This window comes from Festucalex cinctus, chromosome 9 (assembly GCF_051991245.1).
Source record: "Festucalex cinctus isolate MCC-2025b chromosome 9, RoL_Fcin_1.0, whole genome shotgun sequence".
NCBI classification, from domain to species: Eukaryota; Metazoa; Chordata; class Actinopteri; order Syngnathiformes; family Syngnathidae; genus Festucalex; species Festucalex cinctus.
Genome location: NC_135419.1, coordinates 14,467,320 through 14,487,765, shown reverse-complemented (window position 1 = coordinate 14,487,765; position 20,446 = coordinate 14,467,320). Strand labels below are relative to the sequence as shown.

General features: G+C 40.2%; 2 protein-coding genes across 7 annotated transcripts in view; one reads left to right on the top strand and one right to left on the bottom strand.

The window, feature by feature from the left end:
* The first annotated feature begins 106 nt into the window (after positions 1–106).
* LOC144025567 (uncharacterized) overlaps positions 107–20,446 on the top strand; it is a 162,341-nt gene continuing 142,001 nt past the window's right edge. For all 3 annotated transcript variants that reach the window (XM_077531765.1, XM_077531764.1, XM_077531763.1), the window contains exon 1: positions 107–295. The gene's annotated coding sequence lies outside the window, so the exon portion shown is untranslated. The remainder of the gene's footprint in view (positions 296–20,446) is intronic.
* Positions 588–20,446, bottom strand: part of frmpd3 (FERM and PDZ domain containing 3) — an 84,981-nt gene continuing 65,122 nt past the window's right edge. The window contains exons 4-17 of one of the 4 annotated variants that reach the window (XM_077531758.1): positions 19,755–19,909; positions 19,530–19,632; positions 19,197–19,242; positions 17,482–17,586; positions 13,621–13,728; positions 11,509–11,640; positions 10,366–10,485; positions 9,599–9,735; positions 9,102–9,228; positions 8,304–8,393; positions 8,001–8,180; positions 7,777–7,912; positions 6,260–7,156; positions 588–5,748 (exon numbers count right to left, since the gene is read on the bottom strand). In XM_077531758.1, the coding sequence (XP_077387884.1) occupies positions 2,978–5,748; positions 6,260–7,156; positions 7,777–7,912; positions 8,001–8,180; positions 8,304–8,393; positions 9,102–9,228; positions 9,599–9,735; positions 10,366–10,485; positions 11,509–11,640; positions 13,621–13,728; positions 17,482–17,586; positions 19,197–19,242; positions 19,530–19,632; positions 19,755–19,909 (5,107 nt within the window). In that variant the 3' untranslated portion in view covers positions 588–2,977. Of the gene's footprint in view, positions 5,749–6,259; positions 7,157–7,776; positions 7,913–8,000; positions 8,181–8,303; positions 8,394–9,101; positions 9,229–9,598; positions 9,736–10,365; positions 10,486–11,508; positions 11,641–13,620; positions 13,729–17,481; positions 17,587–19,196; positions 19,243–19,529; positions 19,633–19,754; positions 19,910–20,446 lie in introns of those variants that run through there. The other 3 variants (XM_077531760.1, XM_077531761.1, XM_077531759.1) reach the window with 3 other exon arrangements.

The window sequence follows — 20,446 nt, the reverse complement described above, 5'->3', positions numbered from 1 at the left end:
AGAAAAGGAAGGAAAAATAAAATAAAGAAAGAAAGACGAGACGGCTCCGCCTCCATGTCACCTGTTTTGGTAGGTGGACACATTGGACAGCATTTACAAGGCATATTCATCTTCTCCTTTTCGTACGCACATTCGTCACGAAAGTATGACGTCTGGTGGCGTAGTGTTGAGGACCGTGTTCATTTACTTCGTGCAGGCTTTGTGTTGTGTTGGAATGACTTGTACTGTTGTACTACGATGGACGGGATGTGCCATCAGGAAGTGAGTGTGACAAGTCGTAGAGATTAATCGCAGTGTGAGTATACACTACTAGCAAGTATTAATATTGTGTTTTCCTCCCTGTGTTTTATTGTTTATTTACTACTTTAACACTCGAGACAGTTAAATACCACGGCAGGGCGGCATGTAGTCTGTTCTAAAATGTGACAAACATTAAAGACCACAGGTTGCTTAAAACATTATAGACCGTTTTTTTTCTTTTTTCTTTTTTGTCAACATAATCATATTGAGACGACTCGAGGTTTATGTTTGAACTTAACTGTGGTACATCTTTACCATGAAATGTCATTTCCAAATATCCGAAGGAGTTTATTGGATGTTCTTTATTTATCTTAAAAACATGATAACATGAGTTAACACAGAGACAGAAGACCACAGTGACTGTCAAACAAGACAGGAATTAAAAAAATAAATAAAAAATAGGTGCACTTAAAAACAACAATAACAACAAAGCAATGAATTTCACCATGAGGAGCTTTTTGAGTGAAACAGAGATGTTCATTGATCATTGATACGTTTTGTGTTTATAAAAATAAATACTTAAAATGTTCATGGTTTTTATTTGACTATACTCTTTCAAATCTGGCTATCTATTTGGTATGTGTTTTACAATACTCTAAAGAGTTATTTTTGTATTACAAAATCAGAAGCTAAATCTTACATTTGAAAAACAATTCGTATTTGCTATCTTTGGCTAAATATTTACATTTACAATAATGAGCATAGTATTGTATTGATGTTGTAGAATCTAACTTTACATATTGCCACAGTATGAATTTTTCTCCCACTGTAGAAAAAAAAAAACTCCATTAAAAAACTGTTCCCAAGCAGAAGAGAACTCATGATGGGAGGTGAAACAAAAATACAGTTTAACATTTATCAAAAATGCCACAATAATAATAATCATGGACAACATTAAGAGAGTGCTTGTAAATATAATTTAGTATTTGCATGACTAATGGGTACACACAAAGATTGATTTATGTGGATATTGAGAGGATGTTGACTTTATAAAATTTATTCCAGTTACTGTAGTAACCTGCCGAACACGTTCATGAATATAAAGGGCACGCAAAACATATGCATATAGCATTCATCCATCCATCCATTTTTTCTTAACCGCTTGCTCCTCACAAGGGTCGTGGGGGGTGCTGGAGCCTATCCCAGCCAGCTTCGGGCAGTAGGCGGGGTACACCCTGAATGGTTGCCAGCCAATCGCAGGGCAAACATATAGCATTTAAAAAACAAAATACAAATTTTTTTTTTTTACCAGTGTATGCCACTACTCATGTATGAAATTAGCATTATTTATTTATCTAAATAAGAATTGATTTTGGAAGTGTGGTGGTCACAATTCTGTTGCACAAAACTTGAAACAGTGTCCAGTGTATGTATCAGGTCAGCATAACCGTTCAGAGCTTCTTTGATTCGTTTGTGATAACAAGAGGGTGAAACACAAAGATTTCAGACACTGGGTGGATGTGTGTTAGTTTTATTAAAATACATAGAAAACTACTTTGTGTGTTTCTTATATACTTCCTAGATTGCACAATGTACAACAGCACACAGAAAGCAAGTTTATACGGCGCCTGACAACCTAACATGACAAGGATTCTATGAAAGCTTTAGATTTGAGAGTGATGTAAAACCTGTGCAGATTCAAATAAATATTTAAGCAAACGATGGGGTAAAAAAAAAAAACTGCATTACACAATAGTTCAACTTGAGTTCTAAATTCAGAAGCTGTGCAAAGTTCTATTATTCATCTTATCCCATTGCTTGTGAATGGGCATGTTATATCATATTTTACAGTATACAGTGATTTTGCACAATCGCTAAAAACATTGTTTTAATTGAGCCTGAATAGCCATTTACATTAAACCGGCTTATTGTATGAGTGAATAGTGAGATGCGAGTGGCATGTGAAGCAGAATGGTGTAAAATACATGTGCATTAAATATAGTGAGGGTACCTCTTCTCAGTAGGATGTTATTATACAGAGGAGAGGCGTGTTACTTGGATCTCTGCTACATGATGTACCCATTGCAGGTGTGTGCATACCAACAGGATCTGCATGACTAAGTGTAATATGTTGCTGTTGACGTTTTTCAGTATCCAACACTGTCACTTCTGTTTTAAATGTACCCAACATAGCCAACAGAAATGTCAAATTTTGATGACAACATTTAGCTCCACATACCGACAGTACCATTTAAACAACCATTGCTTTAAACTAAGCAGTCTACAGCAGTCGCTACTTGACAAAATCTCAAATAATTTGTCCAGAGCATTTATATATATATATATATATTTTAATTATATTTAAAGTTCTTTTAAATATTACCTTTTAAATATATCCATCTTTTTTTTCATAAAATGATATATTACCTTCTATGTAGACACAACTCAAATTTACACTACATATAAAATATTATACTATATTGACGTATACCTATATACTGATGAGGTGTTTAGCCCTGTTTCACTATTCTATTCATTTGTGCATTTTGGTGTATCTTTACATTTCAGAGCAATATCCACAAGGCTACCTCGAGGCCTGTAAACATGGGATGGAACAGCTGCATTGCAATCTTCGTTGCCGAGTATCCATTGCACATTCAGTAAAAATGTAAACAATGAATGAATACATAATGAGCTTTGTTTTTTGATTTTGCTCATAATCCCGCAAGAGTTGTCTTTACTTGGCAGGAAGAACTTTGATGGGTCGAGTGAGTGAGCTCATGGTATTGGTGTCGGAGGACACTTGAGGGCTTACAGTTTTTGTCGGCAGGCTGCTTGAATGTCCCATCGATTCTTCCGCTGCGCGAAGGAGCAACGTGTAGTTAATAGCCACTTCCTCGACTTTCCGTAGCAGCTGCTGTCTTTGCGTCTCGGTGCGGACCCCTCTGACCAATTTGATGAAGGTCTGGGTTAAATCGCACAGCACTTGAAAGCTGGCCGTGACAACAGCGAGCATGCACGTCGGGCTTTTTTCCACGCTGGCCACTCGCCGGCAGGACGCTCGGAATTCTTTGAAGCGCACTGCTAGCTCTTGCTTGTACTCGGCAATTCGCGAGGGCTGAAGGCGAGCCTCGCCCTCGGCTTGCGGGCTGTTAGCGCACTGACGCAGGATGGCGAGTAATTCATTTGCGTCCAGCTGGGCGTTTAGGAAGCCATCAGGCAAGCTAAAAGACTTCCCCTGTAGCGCCTCAACCCGTGCTAGGCTCCCCTCCAGTGTACCGCAAGCTCTTAGGTCAATCTCTTGTGCCTGCGGCTCTTTCTCTGCGTCTTCCTCTCCACTGCAATCTTCGGCATTAAGAACCTGCAGGGTTTTGCTGACAACAGGAAATGTACTCGCGTCGAGCTCCATGCCCGGAAGAACCTGAAGGGGAATCGTGTACGAGAGCTCGTCCTTCTCACTGCTCTCATCTGCTGCTTCGCATTTCCGGTAGCAGAAACAGAACGAGCAGCATTTATCCTTGTCGTCGCTGTCTTCGCTGGGCAACGTCAGCAGCACCTCGGCGCTCTCTTCTTTACTTTCGCACAGTAGCTCATTGCTGTGAATATAAAATACACCTTTTTTCCCCTTTCCGTCTGCCTGATGAGACTGCGTATAAACTGGCTCCACAGGGGTCGGCAGCCGTAACCCTGTAGCTCTGACTCGCTCCATCTCTTTCTCGAGACTCTTGGTTTTGGGTTTTACCTCTGCGTACACAGGTGTGTTGTTACTGTTATCCAACTCTCCAATGCTGTATCGCCTCTGAAGCTTCTTACTCTGTGGTGCTTCCACATAGTTTGTTTGTGTGGTACAGGTGGGCAAGCAGGCGCCCTGCTCTCCCCTTGGCTCCCTCGACTCAAGGCTGATTGAACGTATTCGTGCGGTCTTGACCTCTAAATTCTGGGACTGCCTTGTCGCACCGTCGCCGTGAGGCGCCTTGGAGACCGTTGGAGGGGTCTTTGCCGTAGTTCTCTCCCTGCCTCTATTTTGTGTTTCTGTGGTGGAGCCAACTGGCGTGTCAGGTAGTCTCATACCCCGACACATTCTCTTACAATCGCAGCTTCGTCGCTGTTCCCTGGAGATACCAGGTGCTTTTAGGACAGGGCTGGTGCGCAGCTGACAGGCACAAGGAGTCCCTGAGGGTACTGGTGAGGATCCTTGGGGCAAAAATTCTCCCTGCGAGGACTTGGGTTTCAGTAGCTCTTCTAAGAACTCCAACTCGTACTGACGAACCTTTTGCAGCTGAGCTCGTCGCTCGTCTGTTTCCCTTCTCATTCTCGCTGGAAACGTCGCTGAAAGTAAATTTCTGATGCTCAAAAAAGGGGCGGTGCGCTGGGACTTCCCCTTTACACTGCCCATTTTCTTTGATTCTTTAGTTGGTAGAGTCGATACTCTCTCTAAAGAGGGGCTCTGTGTTTTATCTTCTAAATTAGGTAATGACTTTGTGGCGCATATCTGCGATTCGGAATGGGATTTGCCAAGGGCGCCATCTAGTTTGCTCTCAGCTCCTTCTTTTCTTTCTGATGTTGGAGGAAAATGAGGGGAGTACTTGGTTTGTATTGTAGGACTAGGTTTTGCCAAACTACATTCTACTCCCACTCTTACTGTGTTTTCCTTGCTATTAGCCATAAAGAGGCCTTTTGCTTGAAGACGCTCGTCATCTGTAGGAGATGAGGTTTGAAACACCACTACCTTCTGAACCTGTGGATCTTTTATTCTTAATTGGGGCCCGGGTTCTTGTACTGGGCACGTGCAGAAGAGATCATCGACTGGCAGATATTCCGTCGAACTTGAAGGCTTCATGGTCTCGCTAGAGGCAGTCTCGGCGTCTTGGCACATATTCATTTGGGGAACCTTGGCTGAGGCAGTCCTGTCCGCGGGCAAGAGAACAGATAAGGCTTTGTCTGTATTAAGAGGTGGTGTTGACTTCTCCTTTACGCCATTGAGAAGATTTAGCCTCTGTGAGTCCCCTGAAGCGCAGGATAACTTTGGATCTTTATTGACTGTAGCTGAAGATGACACATCAGAGAATTTAAGTTCTTCAGGTGATTTAAGGAGGGGATCGGGGATATTTGCTTTAATTTCTGGTGTCTGCTCATTCGGAATGGTATCTTGATTGCCTCTCTGCTCTGTAACAACATTGACAATCCCAGAGTCTTGACTGGGGCTGACTTTAAAGGGAACAGTCTTACTGAGGATTACTTGCTTGGGAGGACAACCAGCACGGATCTGACCCACAGAAAATGCCCCTGTCCCTATTGTCTTTGCTGTGCAACCAGGGATAGCTAGGGGGAAATCGCGGCGGCAGAGGCGGCTGTCCTTATTGATATGGTGTGCTAGCAGGTAGGCTTGGTTTTGGTTTTGCTTCATTGCTGAGACCATCTCAGAAACATCTGTCAGTTCAGAGGAATTGGTCTCATGTCCCGAATCCAACGACGATTCTGGTGTGATAGCAGCCAGGACAATGAGCCCTGAGGAGTAAGACACAAAAGCACATTAGCAGAATGACCATGACACAGTGAAGAATATCTACTGAGATGAAGTAACTATTAACAATGCTTTATATTAATAAAGCAGAAATTCGACCAACAACTTTTCCACAAAGTCTTTTAAGGATTCAGTTTGTGCCCCTCTGAGTGATCACTGCATTATCGATTTTCTTAGCCCAGAGAGAGAATTGTGCTTTTCCAAGATAAACCAGTATCACATTTTTTGTATCTGTTGTGGCTTATTAAGACTTTTGTCTCTTGTCTCAGTTTTTGCTCTTATTTCTGATGAGGTTCGCAGTTATTCACAAATTTGTCAAAGTATTATGCTAAATGACTCCACATTTTGTGATGTGTTTGTTGCTAATTGGAGATTTGGTTGCCATTTCACTGTATCAAAAACAGAGGGGATTGACTACACTGCAAATGTTCAGTTATGTGATAATCATGTTTCTATTACTGATGTGTAGACCAAAGCATGACTGAGGTTGTTGACCTGCAGTCTGTGTTGGCTGCTGGTGATGATGGGGGTAGTCCTCAGAAGCTGCCAAAGCCTCTAGAGCTTGTAAGGTGGATACCAATGCATCGTCAAGTTCCTGTGCATGATCTCGGACTGTTCTCGTGGCCACGTTATCGATAAGTGTCACAGGCACGTCTTCCTTGATGTGTTGCTGTTTCACAGTGCTGGCGTCTGTCCTGGCACCGGGTGGAGCCTTCCTCCCTCTCTTTGAGTCATCCTCATCAGAGCTGTTGTCTCTGAAGCCAGGTGGTGGGGCGGCAATCGCAGGTTGTGGTGGTTGCAGCTTTTCACCTCCGTTGGGTGGCTCCTCCTCCTCCTCCTCCTCGTCCTCTTCATTCCCAGGGGGCGGCAGCGCCGTGAGATCAACTCCGCCCCCGTTTCTGGAAGCGCAACCACTCGAGCAAGTTTTTCCTACGTTTCGACCGCTGCTCACCGCTGTTGACAAATCCTCCTTCCTGCGCCTTTCTTTGCAGGAGTCACAGAAGTACCGTGGGGATTTTTGAGTTTGAGCCAATGTTTGGGCACGGTTTCTGAATCCGGCATTCTCCACTGGTGGGCTCGGTATCACCACAGCTACCTCTTCTGTACTCTGCTGTGTAGGGTCTGACTTGGTGCGGGGCCGCTCAGAGGCCTCCTGGGAAATAAAGTTCTCATTGATGTCAAGGTCAGCTTCAGGGTGCGCTTGGAGCTCCTGAAACTGTTGTTCTTGGAGGTGGAAATGGCACAGACCTAGATGCTGAGACTCTGCAGGTGCTATGGCCCTTGAAGACCCTGACTCCCTGTGCAAGCTTTCTCTCTCGTCCCCTCTCCGCCCTCCACTCGGTAAGCCGGTTGCCCCAGAACGTGGGTGTGAATGGTGGGAGCTTCTGTAATCTGGGGATAGAATTGTCAGAGCAGTGAAGAGTTTGAGGCATTTAAAATAAGTTTATTTCAAGAAGATCCAGATGGGAAAGCAGAGGCGGACAGCTGATGGTCTCATGGGGAGTATTTGTTATTTCAGAGATGGATGTTGAAAGTCGGAATATTTTTGAGTTTTGAGGGTTAGATTCAGGTGGAATGTGATGGTATGACAATCCTTCTCGTATACAGACTACAGGTAGACACAGCATAAAGCAGCGCATTTGTTCATGCTCCAACACATGTTTATGAGCACAGCAAAAGGTTGCACACTAGAATTCTAGAATGTCATGGTTGGCTTGCTGGAAAAGGAATGAGTATCTCATTCTGATGAGCCAAGATGGTGACAGACAGAGTATGGTGCCATGGGATGTTGATTCAACTGTTGTCCATTATTTGAATCTATGAAAATTCAAGCCAACAAATGTCATATACAACAACCAATAGTATTCTGACATTGTGGTTTGTTTAATGTGAGGCAATCCAGTGTAACTTGTGATTTACAATACTTTGAATGTTTTAGGTAATGAATTACTTTTCGGGCTGATTTTTGTTTTGTTTTGTTTGTAATAAACCACTAGAGCCTTCCAACATACCTGCCTTGGTCAGATGAGGCTGACCAGAGATCCTGAAGTAGATGTTCCTTTTGGGGTCTACAAACAGTTTGTAGTAGCCAGAGATGAGGCATGCAAAGTTACTGGCATCTGGCCATTCCATGAGTAGCACCAAAGGCTGCAAGGGGGGGTTGCAGGCAAGGAAATGTCAAACAATGAAAGGGCTGTGTCGTCATATTAGCAAAACGTGCAAGACTGTGTCATACCTTGCCTTCGTGGATTGACACCTCCACACGAGCCACCCCTTGGCTCTCGCGGTAGAGCTGGATCTTCGATATCCTACTAAACTCAGTCAGAACTGTCGTCAGGTTGTTTTTCAGGTCAATCACGTGACTGATGCCATGTCGAGGGCCCACCAGTAGAGTTGTGGCTGATTGTTTTTCATCCTGGAGGCAAAACCAGGATATTTATTTCAGTCAGATGTTTTAATTTAGAAAATACCTATAGAAAGAGATATTTAAACACTGCAGTTCTTCTGTTATTGTACAAAAAGACTGAAAATGTACTACCAGTCCAACCGTACTGAACAGTATTCCTCCAAAAGGTGGAAGGTCATTGAGGACTCGCAAGTACTGCAGCTTTCCTTGAAGAGGAGGCATCTGTTAAGCAAGGAAAATCATGAGAAAACCTCATCCCCACCAACATTCCCTCATGGTGGCACTGTTGCGCCACACATGAGCGGCAGTACAAAGTGCTTATGTAACAGTTGCCTCCCAAGCTGATATGCTTTCCAAAGCTATAGGGTTGGCTCTTATACAGACTGACCAGGCAGACTACAAAGTACAATAGCTTTTTGATCTGCCTCTGTTGTAAATTGTATGAAAAATAGCCAACTATACTAACAGCACTTGAAAGCTTTTGAAGCTTAGTTATTCACCCACCCCCCTTTATTTAAAGCTACACAGTGCTCACATTTTTGTTTTGTTTCTTCAAAATCAGGCAACCAAACAAATATTTCTTATAGAAAGAAATTCCCATAACCTGATTGAATTAATTTTCAGATTTTCCCTTAATTGACCAGTATATTGAATATTGTGTGCATTGATACTTCCAATAATTTAAATAATATGCCTCTAATCTCATAAAAACACATGGGGTGACCTTAAGTCATTGTTTAGCGCAAGATAGATGTTAACAAATTCCACAGTTGTCACATTATTGAGTCCTCACTCATGGGCACATTACAGAGGGTGAAGTTCATTTATTTTTTGTTCTCTATACTACATGGTTGTGGAGTGAGAATGTCAGGTTTTAGCTTGTTGTTGCCTCAGGTGTAAAACAAGGTTGTGTGTTATCAGTAGTAGCACCTTGTTGCCTGATGGTGGCGGATGCTGGTAGGTCTTCAACAACTGTGACAGAATCTTGCAAACATTCTTCTCCTTGACCGTTGGGAGTAAAGTAAGTGGAAGAAAAGGCTCTAGACCCCATTCCTTTCTGTGACAGAGAAAAAGCGTTAGGACAATACAAGATAAATAAAAAAACAAGAACAGAATGACTAAGCAGAGTCTCAGAGGGGAAGTTCCGTGAGAATGTCACCGAGGCGAGCTTTCAGCCTGCATCGTCACTCTAACGTATTACAGCCACAGTGGATGATTGCACAATCTAATTGCTTTTCAGGTTGAGGTTTTAAAGAATGAATTAAGAAATTAGTGGTGAAAGTGATGTGTTTCTCAGCAAAATGAATGCAATCCATTCATGGAGGCAGATTGGCCTTTAAAACCAACAAACTTTTCTTGGCTGAATAGTAAATCGAGATTAAAGAAAAAGGCAATTCATGTTATTTTATCAATTTTTGTGAACTTACTCTACGTGCTTCAACGAGATCTTCTGATTAGGCCTTGCTGAGGACACAGTGATGTAGATATGGAGAGCGGCCAAGCGTAACGTGATATCAGATTTCCAGTCCATGCCAAAGCGCTCCTTGATTACATCGTTGCGATTCTGTGAGGACAAGATATGTGATTCTTAGAACACTGCTAATTGCAAACAGCGCCATTAGACCCCGCGACCCTTGTCTGAGTCGTGGCATTAGTTTAAGTGCAACTGCTAAGTGCTAATTGGTGAAATTTCCAAATTGATAATCGTGTTAGATACACTCTGTCAAGGTAAATGCGACTGTGATTGAATGAGGTGTCCTAAGTCTGAAATTTTAACACGCATTTGCTAAAATCAGCCAAGATAAAATCATTTAATAGACCAAGATAATGTCATAGATGACAATGTAATGTTTGTGAATTGATTAGGACCAAGCACAATCTGTTCTGAAATAGAGCAATATTCATTCAAAGTTTGAGGAAGACCATCGAAACCCCCCCCCCCCCAAAAAAGAGTCATCATGTTTTGGAAATCATTCCAAATGAATAGCCCTTGTGCCAATACCTCACTATAAATGGAAAAAGATGCGGTTGACTGAGGATGAACCCTTTAAAACCGTCCATTCAAGGGCAATACAGCTGTTGGGGATATCGTTTGACAGCCCTTGGCATAGTCTGCTTTGGTTGGGACAGATTTCCAACAGCATTTTGATTCTGAATGTCTGCCCATTTGATCCCTCTTAATCCACTGCTTTACCTGAATGTAGAGGTATTCAAATGCAGCGGGGTCTCGTCTCAGCAGGTCTGCTGGGTCCTTGGGGAAGAAGCAGATGCGAAACAGACACTTCATTCCTTGGAAATAGGTTCGATGCACCACCTGCGGAAAGACAGAATTGATCTCTCACAATCATATTTTTGTAGTTGAACAGGGTCAACAGCATTACAATGTATCTTATGCAGTCTCTATAGTCATACAGTGGAACATTTAAAGTGGGAGTCAACCTTTTAACATTTCTTGACATGACATTCTGATTAATATTACGTTTGTGGAATACAAATTATAAAACAAAATCCAGCCATTTTTATCCATCTCAGGGTGCGGCCATTTTGCCACTTGCTGTCGATTGAAGATGACATCGATTTTACGCAGGGATTGGGCAACGACCAATCACAGCTCATCCATTTTTTGAAGCTGAGCTGTGATTGGTTGTTACTTGAGACCTGAGCAACAATGATGTCATCTTCAGTCGACAGCAAGGCCCACAGAATATTGTGCTCTATTGCTATAAAAACATGGAACCTACCAAAAGAAAGATCAGTCTCTCTTTTGTCATCAGGAAAAACAGTATATTTCTATCTTTTTCCGTTTTGCAGCAATTAGCATTAGAATATAGCTAAGTTTAATCATTATTCACAAATATGTTTGAAACAGTGCGGAAAAGAGCGTGTTGCAACATGGGTTGATCTCTTATACTCGGCTGCCACATGCTGGCCGTTTTTGTAATAACTACCATTGCTTCAAGCATTCTCTTCAGATCAAAGGCTGCATCAAAGCCTTCTGTATGCTCGACCGTAAAAAAACCCCCAGAAACATACAAAACGTATAAATACGTCTTTGGGACCATGGCAGTATTTACAATAGAACGTATTTATACGTTTTTGGGAGCAAATGAGTTAACACGTATTCCACTAACACAATATTAACCAGAATTCCATATTTCCGCTTTCTTTAAAGGTGAAAAGCCCAAAAGTGGTACATTTTATTTTACCAAGCGTTCAAATGCATGATCATGTGTGAAGTCATGACTTCGGAAATGAAAGTCAATGAGCATCATAAACCAGATTGTTTGACTTTCCACTGTATTCACATTTCAACAGTTTTGACACATGTCGCATTTACGTGCGTCAAGGGTTGATTCTCCTGCAGCAGAAGCAACTTTTGACTCTGGTCAAGACCGCCAGCCTCCAGCACAAGGGCAAAATGCTCGATGTAGCGCAGTGAGAGGCGGTCCTGCAGGGAGGAGATCACATCCTAGATGGAGAGCGGTGGAAAGCGATTAGACAAAAAAAACATTTCAACATAGGAAATATTGCAACAAATACTTTGATATATGGAGGCAATTTCCACGCTGGTTGCACTGTATTTTTTATTCACACCACTTTGTCACGGCGATATCGTAGTGATGGGTGCTTCCTTATCCTATACTTCAGTGTCATATCTGTCATTTTGAGCTATGGAGAGCTTCCTTATATATTCTCCATTCTATACAGTTAGTACATACTCAATATTTGAGGGTCAAACTTTTGCTCTTGGGCAGATTGTTCAAATGGACAACGTTTTCATTTTATTAGATGAGAGATCTTGTCGCACTGACATGTTAATGTAGTTTGGCTCTTGCTCTTGTTCTAATGGTGAGCAATTGCTATCTCTTAAAAGCAAGGACAAGTCGGAACTTGTGTCGGGTTTTGCCGCAAGTGACGAAAAAAGTCGTCCAATCAACTGGGCCACAAAATTGTATGACTCGTAGCCTGGAATGCTTCAAGGGAAGCTTCGTCCATGCAACCGTGCATTCTGGTGCGCCATTGATTTCATCTGCACTATTCTTTATTGATCCACGCCTTACTATTATGCAGAAATTCCATTTAATTACGCTGACAGGGACAGTTTTCATCTCTCCTTTTAATGTTAAAGCAGTTTCTGGTTTGTCCCGTTCTCCCCGGCAATGAGCAGATTCATGAAATCTAACAGAGCCCATTTAATGAGTCTGTTCAGAGATGTCACATTATTTCTTGGGGAATGACACAGTCTGACTGAATTCATGTTTTGCTTTAGGTTCTTAATCACATTTGTGAAAGCTTCAGTTTTGGGACATTGTATCCTTTAGACAGGTTCTTCAAGAATTAAGGATATTTGTTCGGGTGACAGCCACATTTTGTCCCACTAATATGTAGGTTCTGCCCCATTTTTTTTTCTGTTTTCTAAGATGCGAGCCAATTGGTTGGGCCATGTGCATGTCAATCACACAGTTGTCATCGCGATTCATATGATAAACCAACTAAAAATAAATTTAACAGTTAAATAGCTAGCAGGGGTGTTTTCGTCATACGGGAACTAGAACTATGCCCCGCTGCCATCTCTCAGAATCATGGGAAATGTAGTCCTACTAGCCTCATGCCGCAGTCTACACTCAGACCACAGCCAAGTGGAGCTTTTCTGTCAACATATTTGCAATATTACAATATGGGACCGGCACGAGGTAGCGTAAAATAGCTGCCGGGACCAAGCAACAAAAGTTGGATAGTGGTTGACTGCATTGTTTTATTTACAGCTATTAAACTGTCAACCGAGATAGTTTTAGCATTAACTAAAATAATAACACAAGACTAGCGATTAATTTTGTTATAAATTTATGGTGAGAATTTATTGTATATTTCAGCAAAATAGCAGCATCCTGGTTTTTTATTTTTGAGAATTTGTGGTTTAGCTAACAGTCACCCCGTGTGGATTAGACTCCAGTCTAGGGCTGTGCAATTAATCCAAATACAATTAGAATTTCAATTATTACACTCCACAATTACAAAATCAGCATAATCGTTAAAAAAATGATTATTAATACTAATTTTTGAGTTGTTTGAAATCATACATTGGCATGTTTTTTTTTAAATGTTAAAATAATTAATAAATTTAGTTTCATCCAAAAGGAACTTGCATAATTATAGTGTTTTACAAAATTTTTATTTTTATTTTTTTATGTTTAACATTGTGTTGTTTTGTTCCAAAAAAAAAATATATTAAATGATCGTCCTACTGTACAGTGCGTAAGATGCACTCCAACAAAGATTTTGCAAACATAAATTATTAAATATATATTATTATAAATTCTGTTTGGTACAAAAAAATAAATAGTTTCAATAATTGTGATTTCAATTACATTATTGCCAAAATAATCGTGATTAATCGATCATCCCTACTCCAGTCCAAATGATGTTCCATAGCTGATGTGGTACTTACCCTCACAGTTGTACGGCTATCAAAGGTAAAGGACTTAATCTGCCCATTCTCCAAAAAGACCTTCAGCACATTGGGTATGAGTAGCAAGGAGTCGTCCTTCAGCATTGTCTGCAAGAGATGGAGGGAGAGAATGGTGGTGGCTTGATATTTTTGCTCACTTGCAATCTCTGTCCGTAAGGAATCCAGCATTATGGTCATGATTTCTTCCATACATAGAAAAGTGCATGATAAAATAGAAGACTTTCACTGCAGACTTGTGTGAGTGGAGGCACAGAGGGGGAGCCAAGGTTTCTGCTTTGACTCAAAGCACTTGTTTGAAGAAAAGTTATGAGGCACAGCGCAGTCCATTTTTTTTCCTGTAAGGTGATTGGCATCCTCCCTCTGTCTCCTCTTTTTTTTTTTCCATCTCACTGGAGGGTTTTTAAGGTATGACTCAGTCGTGATTATGCAGCCACAAATGACTACGGATGGGAAGGTTTCTTAATGTGCGTCAGACTGCAGGTTTTTTTTTTTTTTTTTAATGAGAGGAAAAGAAATCTGCTTAAATCTACATGGAAACAAACCTTTTTAAAGCTCATGTTTGTGACAACAAAATCCAAACTTAATGCATGACAGTTTGTAGATTTAATGCAGCAATGAATCTGACATAGCAGTCTGTGTCCACAACAGATGCCCAGCAGTCTGTTTTTGGTAAATGCAAGTATTCACTTGGCTTTACCAGCTGTTGTTTTTGGGCATCTTCTGTAGTCTACAAATATCACTGTAATTCAGTTAGAGAGAAGGGTGAAAAGTCCCCAAAAAAGAACCTTTTCATAGGATTGAACCACTGTAAAGTGGAATGGGCTATTGTGCTAATCTGGGATCTCTTTTTTTGTTTTTGTTTGTTTGTTTGTTTGTTTTTTTGTTACGTTTGTTAAAAAGGCCAGGTTGAACTGTTTGTGAGGTTGCAGCGCCCTCTGTTGGTCAGTTGATTGGCACCGTTTTAATTATAGTTGGGCACGTTCTTGGCCACCTATGTTTGTTGTTAAGTCCTAATCGACAGACGAAGTTGGTTGCTACATGTTCAAGCTTTGCTACAAATCTTCATTGCTTAATGTGTGCGGGTAGGTGCCTCAATGTAACGTTACCATCAATTCAAAATCATATATAGTCATTTAGGTTAATGGTATTTGTACTATTTTGGACTTTGTGTATCATTAAGTATCTCAGCTAAGTAGCATTGTATTGTAGCCATACAATCGCTTCTCTTTAATTTGTATTGTATTGTATTTGCTTTACAGAAACCACACGCATAAACCCCCACCCCATCCCCACAATTAAACAAAAGAAAGAGATCTGAATCATTGCCCCACCTGGACAATTTATGTTCTAACCGGACATACTGCAGCGGTTATCAACCCCATAATTCATTTCTACCAGCAAATATTTTTTTCAACATTATACAGTAGTTTCTCACTCAAATATGCAATATTGACTTCAAAATTCAATGGAGACACCTAATTGAATGCTAATCCAGAGGAATGTGTTTTGCCTCATCTCTCCTTCCTTGGCAACAGTGAGCTTTTAACTTGTCAATAGCAGCTTGTGTTCTCATCTCAGCGGAGGCACAGATTAATCCGCAACTGTCTCGTCTTGAGTTGTTGCAACAATAATAGAAACCACTTTCCGCGTTGTGTAGCGTCGGATCAAATGGTGTCGATTCCCGGGAGAGGCAGACAATTAGTTTAAGTAAGAGAAGATATCCAGGAAATCTATTTTTTATTGACAATAGTGGTCTCGAGGTGTAATTAAGGAAACTGTGACATTTGCACGATGCTGGTATTGTCAGGCTGGACAAGCTGATAAAAACCAGCTATAATTAAAGTTCACCTAGTCTGTCTAACAAACTAATAATAATAATTAAAAAAAAAAAATCTTAGGTCCGATAAGAAACTCAATGCTCGGTGCCCTGTTTAAAAAGTTTACCAAGAGCAACAGAGGCTGAAGATTTATGATTTTTTTTTTTCTTTTAGAACATGGCAACATAAGAATCAACCAGGTTGGGCTGGTTATTAACAACAATCTCACAATGTAATGTGCATCCCGATACAGGAGTCACAATATGATATGTATCGCAATACATGTTTCCCGATACATGGCCTTCTAGGCCAGTGGCTCTCAAATGGGGTACGTGAGATTTCAACATACTGTATATTTAAAAAGAACAGTAAATAGTTCAGAAAAATATAAGTTCATAAAATGAATATTATATTCAGTAGGGTGTTCTATTTGTTTCCCCATAGCAGAATCGTTCAACTCAACTTGTCATATATGCCGCCTGTCAGTTACTTGAAAACTTGATTTATAATTTGGTTTAATTGATTATTTTTGAAAACGGAGCTTTATTATGATTCCAAAGGAGAACACCTTGTGTTGAAAATCATTTTTTATGTGCACAAATATTTATTTATATCCATCCATCTTCTGAACTGCTTTTACCTCACACATTTTTATTTATTTTTCTTCCCCAACCAGAAATGCTTTGCACTGGTTAGCGGTTACTTGGCGCAAAATAATTAAATAAATAAATAAATAAATAAAAATAAAAAACAGGGGGTACGTCACTGAAAAAAGATTGATAAAAAACTGTTCTAGGCGATATGTATCTCGACATTTTACAAAACCTTTTACACACAAAGAAGGTCACAATATTGTAAAAAACAAAACAAAACATGAGCTTATACTAAAAAAGAAAAAACCCCGCACACACAATATTGTGTTTTCGTACATTAAAGCAATGAAAAATATAAATATTATACATAAATATATAAATAGAATATATTTATTGAGGCACTCATGCAAGCACACATTGAGTTCTTACATATATTGACTATGTTCACAATCATATTATGTTCCCCTTCATCTGAACATTAATGTGGATTTTAAACACAGAAGGGCCAAAACATGCCTTGTGAAAATTAAACCACTAAAAAACTAGCCACCAGAGGGTGCTAGAACTGCAGGAATGGAAATCAACCTGACTTTTTTTTTTTTTTTTTTTTTTTAACAGATGTGCTGCTTTTAATATCGTGACATGGCGATGATGATATATTGTGGCAGCTTTAATATCGTGATATGACGATATTGCCATTATCGTTACATCCCTTAATACCCAAGTGATATTTTATTATGCTGGAGGGCAAAAATGCTTTCTTCTTGAAATGTTAGCAGCGCTTCCGGTTTACCACCAGCAGCACTGTTAACAATAATAGAACTTAGAATTTCCTCAGTAAATTAATGTGAATGTTGAGATATTATCACCTATTATTGTCACCTCGTCGCAATTTTCCGAGGACTATAATGTGGGGTCATTACACAATTGAATAGCAATCCACAAATACCGCCCCAATATGATGACGTCGACGCTTTGAAGCAAAACGAAAGCCAATAAGTCCTTGAAGTAATAGCGCGCCGTCCATTTTCATGTGGTGAGCGACGATGGCGTGGCCAGCGAGCGAATAATCGTAATCATTTTTTGATGCACAATAGCATCAGTGTGACAATGCTCGTCTCACAGCATTCACACTATGACAAATGACCAACAAGACAAGTGAGGCCTGTGGTGACTTTGAAGTTAGGGTTGCTCATCTGACAATTTTAAATGGTCTGAAAAGCAATTTATTCAAGGCTAAACTTCTCACCCAAAAGCTTTCTCTTTGTTGCGCAGACAAACACACGCACACGCGTGCGCATACACATTTAGTGAGGAGTGGCTTGAGAGAGGATATTTGCAGATCAAACAAAAGAAATGAGCTGTGGGAGATTGAGGGAAAGGGCAACAATAGGTGTTGGCATGCACAAATGGGAGATGCGGAAACTTACTGAGTCTGGATCGCTGATGGACACTTGCTCGGAAAAGCGCACTTTGGGCGGGTTAGTTCGCAGACGGGCCTTTTTGGCTGCACTTATAAAGGCAGATTTCGGTGACTGTGGATAGAAGTAAAGAGAGACGGCACAGAGTGAAGGTCAGTGGTTTAAAAAGGTTTGGTAATAATTTGTTGCTGAATGCAAAAAACTATAATTATCATCCCGGTTGTTCAAAACATTGGTTAAAAAAAAAAAAAAAATACAATTTTGTTTGCTCCAACAGGAACTTAGATAAGTGTTAGTTTTTCAAATAATTTTGTCTTAATATTTTTTTAGTTTATTTTTTTTATTTTTACTTGTTTAAAAAATATTTTCTTGGTTTGTACCGTGATTTCAATTATTACCAAAATTAGGGCTGCAAGATATTGGAAAATCATGCGATATAGTTGCTGAATATGGCAATATCGGTATTATTATGATATTTAACATGAACCTAAAGAAATTACATTTTTATTGTACAATGAAAAAAATACATTTTTTTTCATGCAACAAAATAAGCAAACTGAATATATTCTTAGTTAATTGTAATTACCTCTCGATAATGTTCTAATATTGGAAGGCGGTTCACATTTGAATAATAATAATAATGCATTATATTTATAGGCGCCTTTCTGGACACTCAAGGACGCCATACAATTTAAAAACGATTTAATTAACTTATTTGCCCCCAAAAACGTATAAATGTTTTATTTTATTTTAGTGTCCCAAAGACGTATTTATACTTTTTTTTTTTTTTTTTTTTTTAATTTAAATTTTTTTTTTTATGCCAGAGCATACAGAAGGCGTTGATGCAGCCTCTCTACTGCAGAGAAAGGTTGAAGCGATGGTAGTTATTACAGAAACGGCCAGCAGGTGGCAGCAAAGTACAAGAGATCAACCAAGGCCATGTTGAAAAAAAGCTCAATTACTCACAATTCTAAATAGATTTGTGAATAATGATGAAACTTACCTATATTATAATGATAATTGCTGCAAAACGGAAACAGATAGAAATATACTTTTTTTTCCTGATGAAAAAAAGAGACTCTAATCTTTCTTTTGATAGGTTCCATGTTTTTATAGCAATAGAACACAATATTCTGTGGGCCTTGCAAAATCATTCCAAATTCAGTAAAACAGCCAGGAGCGAACAGGATTGCTTCTGTGAAAATGGCTGGAAGCGAATGAGTTAAAAACACTTAAAAAAAACAAAAAAAAACAAACCCAAAAAGTTAGTGAGTGACTGGTCAAATTCAGATAAAAGAATAAAATTCCATATAAAATAAAATTCCATTCCAAGAATATAAAATTCCATATTCCATATGAAACTTGTTGCATGTTGTTTGCGATATGCATATTGCATGGGCCAATATCGCAATATCGATATTTTTTCGATATATTGTGCAGCCCTAACCAAAATAATCGTTAAAGCTTTAAGATAAAACTTTCAGCTTTGAATTCCAAACCCATGAACATTTTTGACCTCATCAAATTCCCATTGCCAAATGTGCCGTTTATTTAGCAAATGACATTTCTCCATGATGCTTTTAATGAACGACCTGAAGCTTTTCACAGAGCGTTACTACAAGAGGAATTACCAGTACTCTAATAATTAAGCACCAAATGTGTGGGCGTGCATGTTAAGACATGCGTGAAAAGAAGTGATGAGCGCAAAGGTACTTTGTACGTACCTGATGAGGCTGCAGCACAGTGAGAACAATAGTGTCTTTGCAGCGTCTATGGGGAGGCAACAGAGTGGAGTGTGTTAGGTAATGCCACGTGCAGCGCAGTGTTTGGAGAGCTTCGCCACTTTCTATCTGCCATTTCCTCTCTGACTGACTGGTCCACCATTTTCTGCTCATGCGGTCATGCGTCAGTCACAGTAAGAAGAAGCATTGTGTTCTTTTTCGGGCCACACGCTTTCATGACCTCCGTTCCCTTTTTTACTTTTCACTTGGCCTCGCAATTGGTCCCCTGGCCCTAAAGACCCCCACCCTCCCACCTGGGACAGTAAAGGATGCTACCTTACAAGGTCTATGACTCTCTCTCGGGGCGCGTCGCTCACCGTCTCCTCGTTAATGGCCAAGATCTGATCTCCGGGGAGAAGCTTACCAAAGGAAGGTCCGTCTGCGGAGAGATGGCGACACACAACCAGCGCACCAAGTTAAACGCTTCGGTTTAAGCCATCTTACATCATCGTCACTCCTTTTATTACTGGCTTTCATGTTCTCACACTTGCACTCACTAACCAGCAGAGACGGAGCGAACAATGACGGGCCTCTGGCTGCCTGCGATGAAGCCGAAGCCTTGAGTAGGGTGCCGCTGGATGGTGACTTGTCTGGCTGTGGCAGGACTTAGGGTACCACTGTCCATACCATCTTGGCTCTCCTCTAACATTGCAGAGCTAAACACATAATACACAGAGGGACATTTTAGAAAAGCCTTAACAAACCGTTTTAATGTCATGACAATCTTTCAGGATGTCAGTAGATATCCTTCAAAAGGTTCCGGTCCTCACATCATCGTGATTTGTTTGGCCAATACCAGACGAAACCCACCCACTGTAACTGAGGTTGGGACCAGCATTGGGGCACGTGGACAGCTTCATTTTGGGCCAATGGCCAGCAGGCAAACCCGCTGCTTGAGAGGCAGAGTGTACAACCACTGTCTGCTACCACTGTTTCTACTTGCTTTCATCACTAGAAAGGAATATGAATATTTGCTTAGATAACACTGGAGACACACTTTTTGTTGAGTTTGGTCTGACAGCTATTTATAATTAATGTTTGGGTGTGGAATCCAAAACTGATCTCATTTTTTTCTATTACGTCAGGTTTTTGAGCTATAGCATCCCTGTTTTCTTAAAAAAATAAAAAATAAATAAATAAATAAATGTGTATGTACAGTATGTAAATAAAACACGAAGAGTAGTTAGATGCTA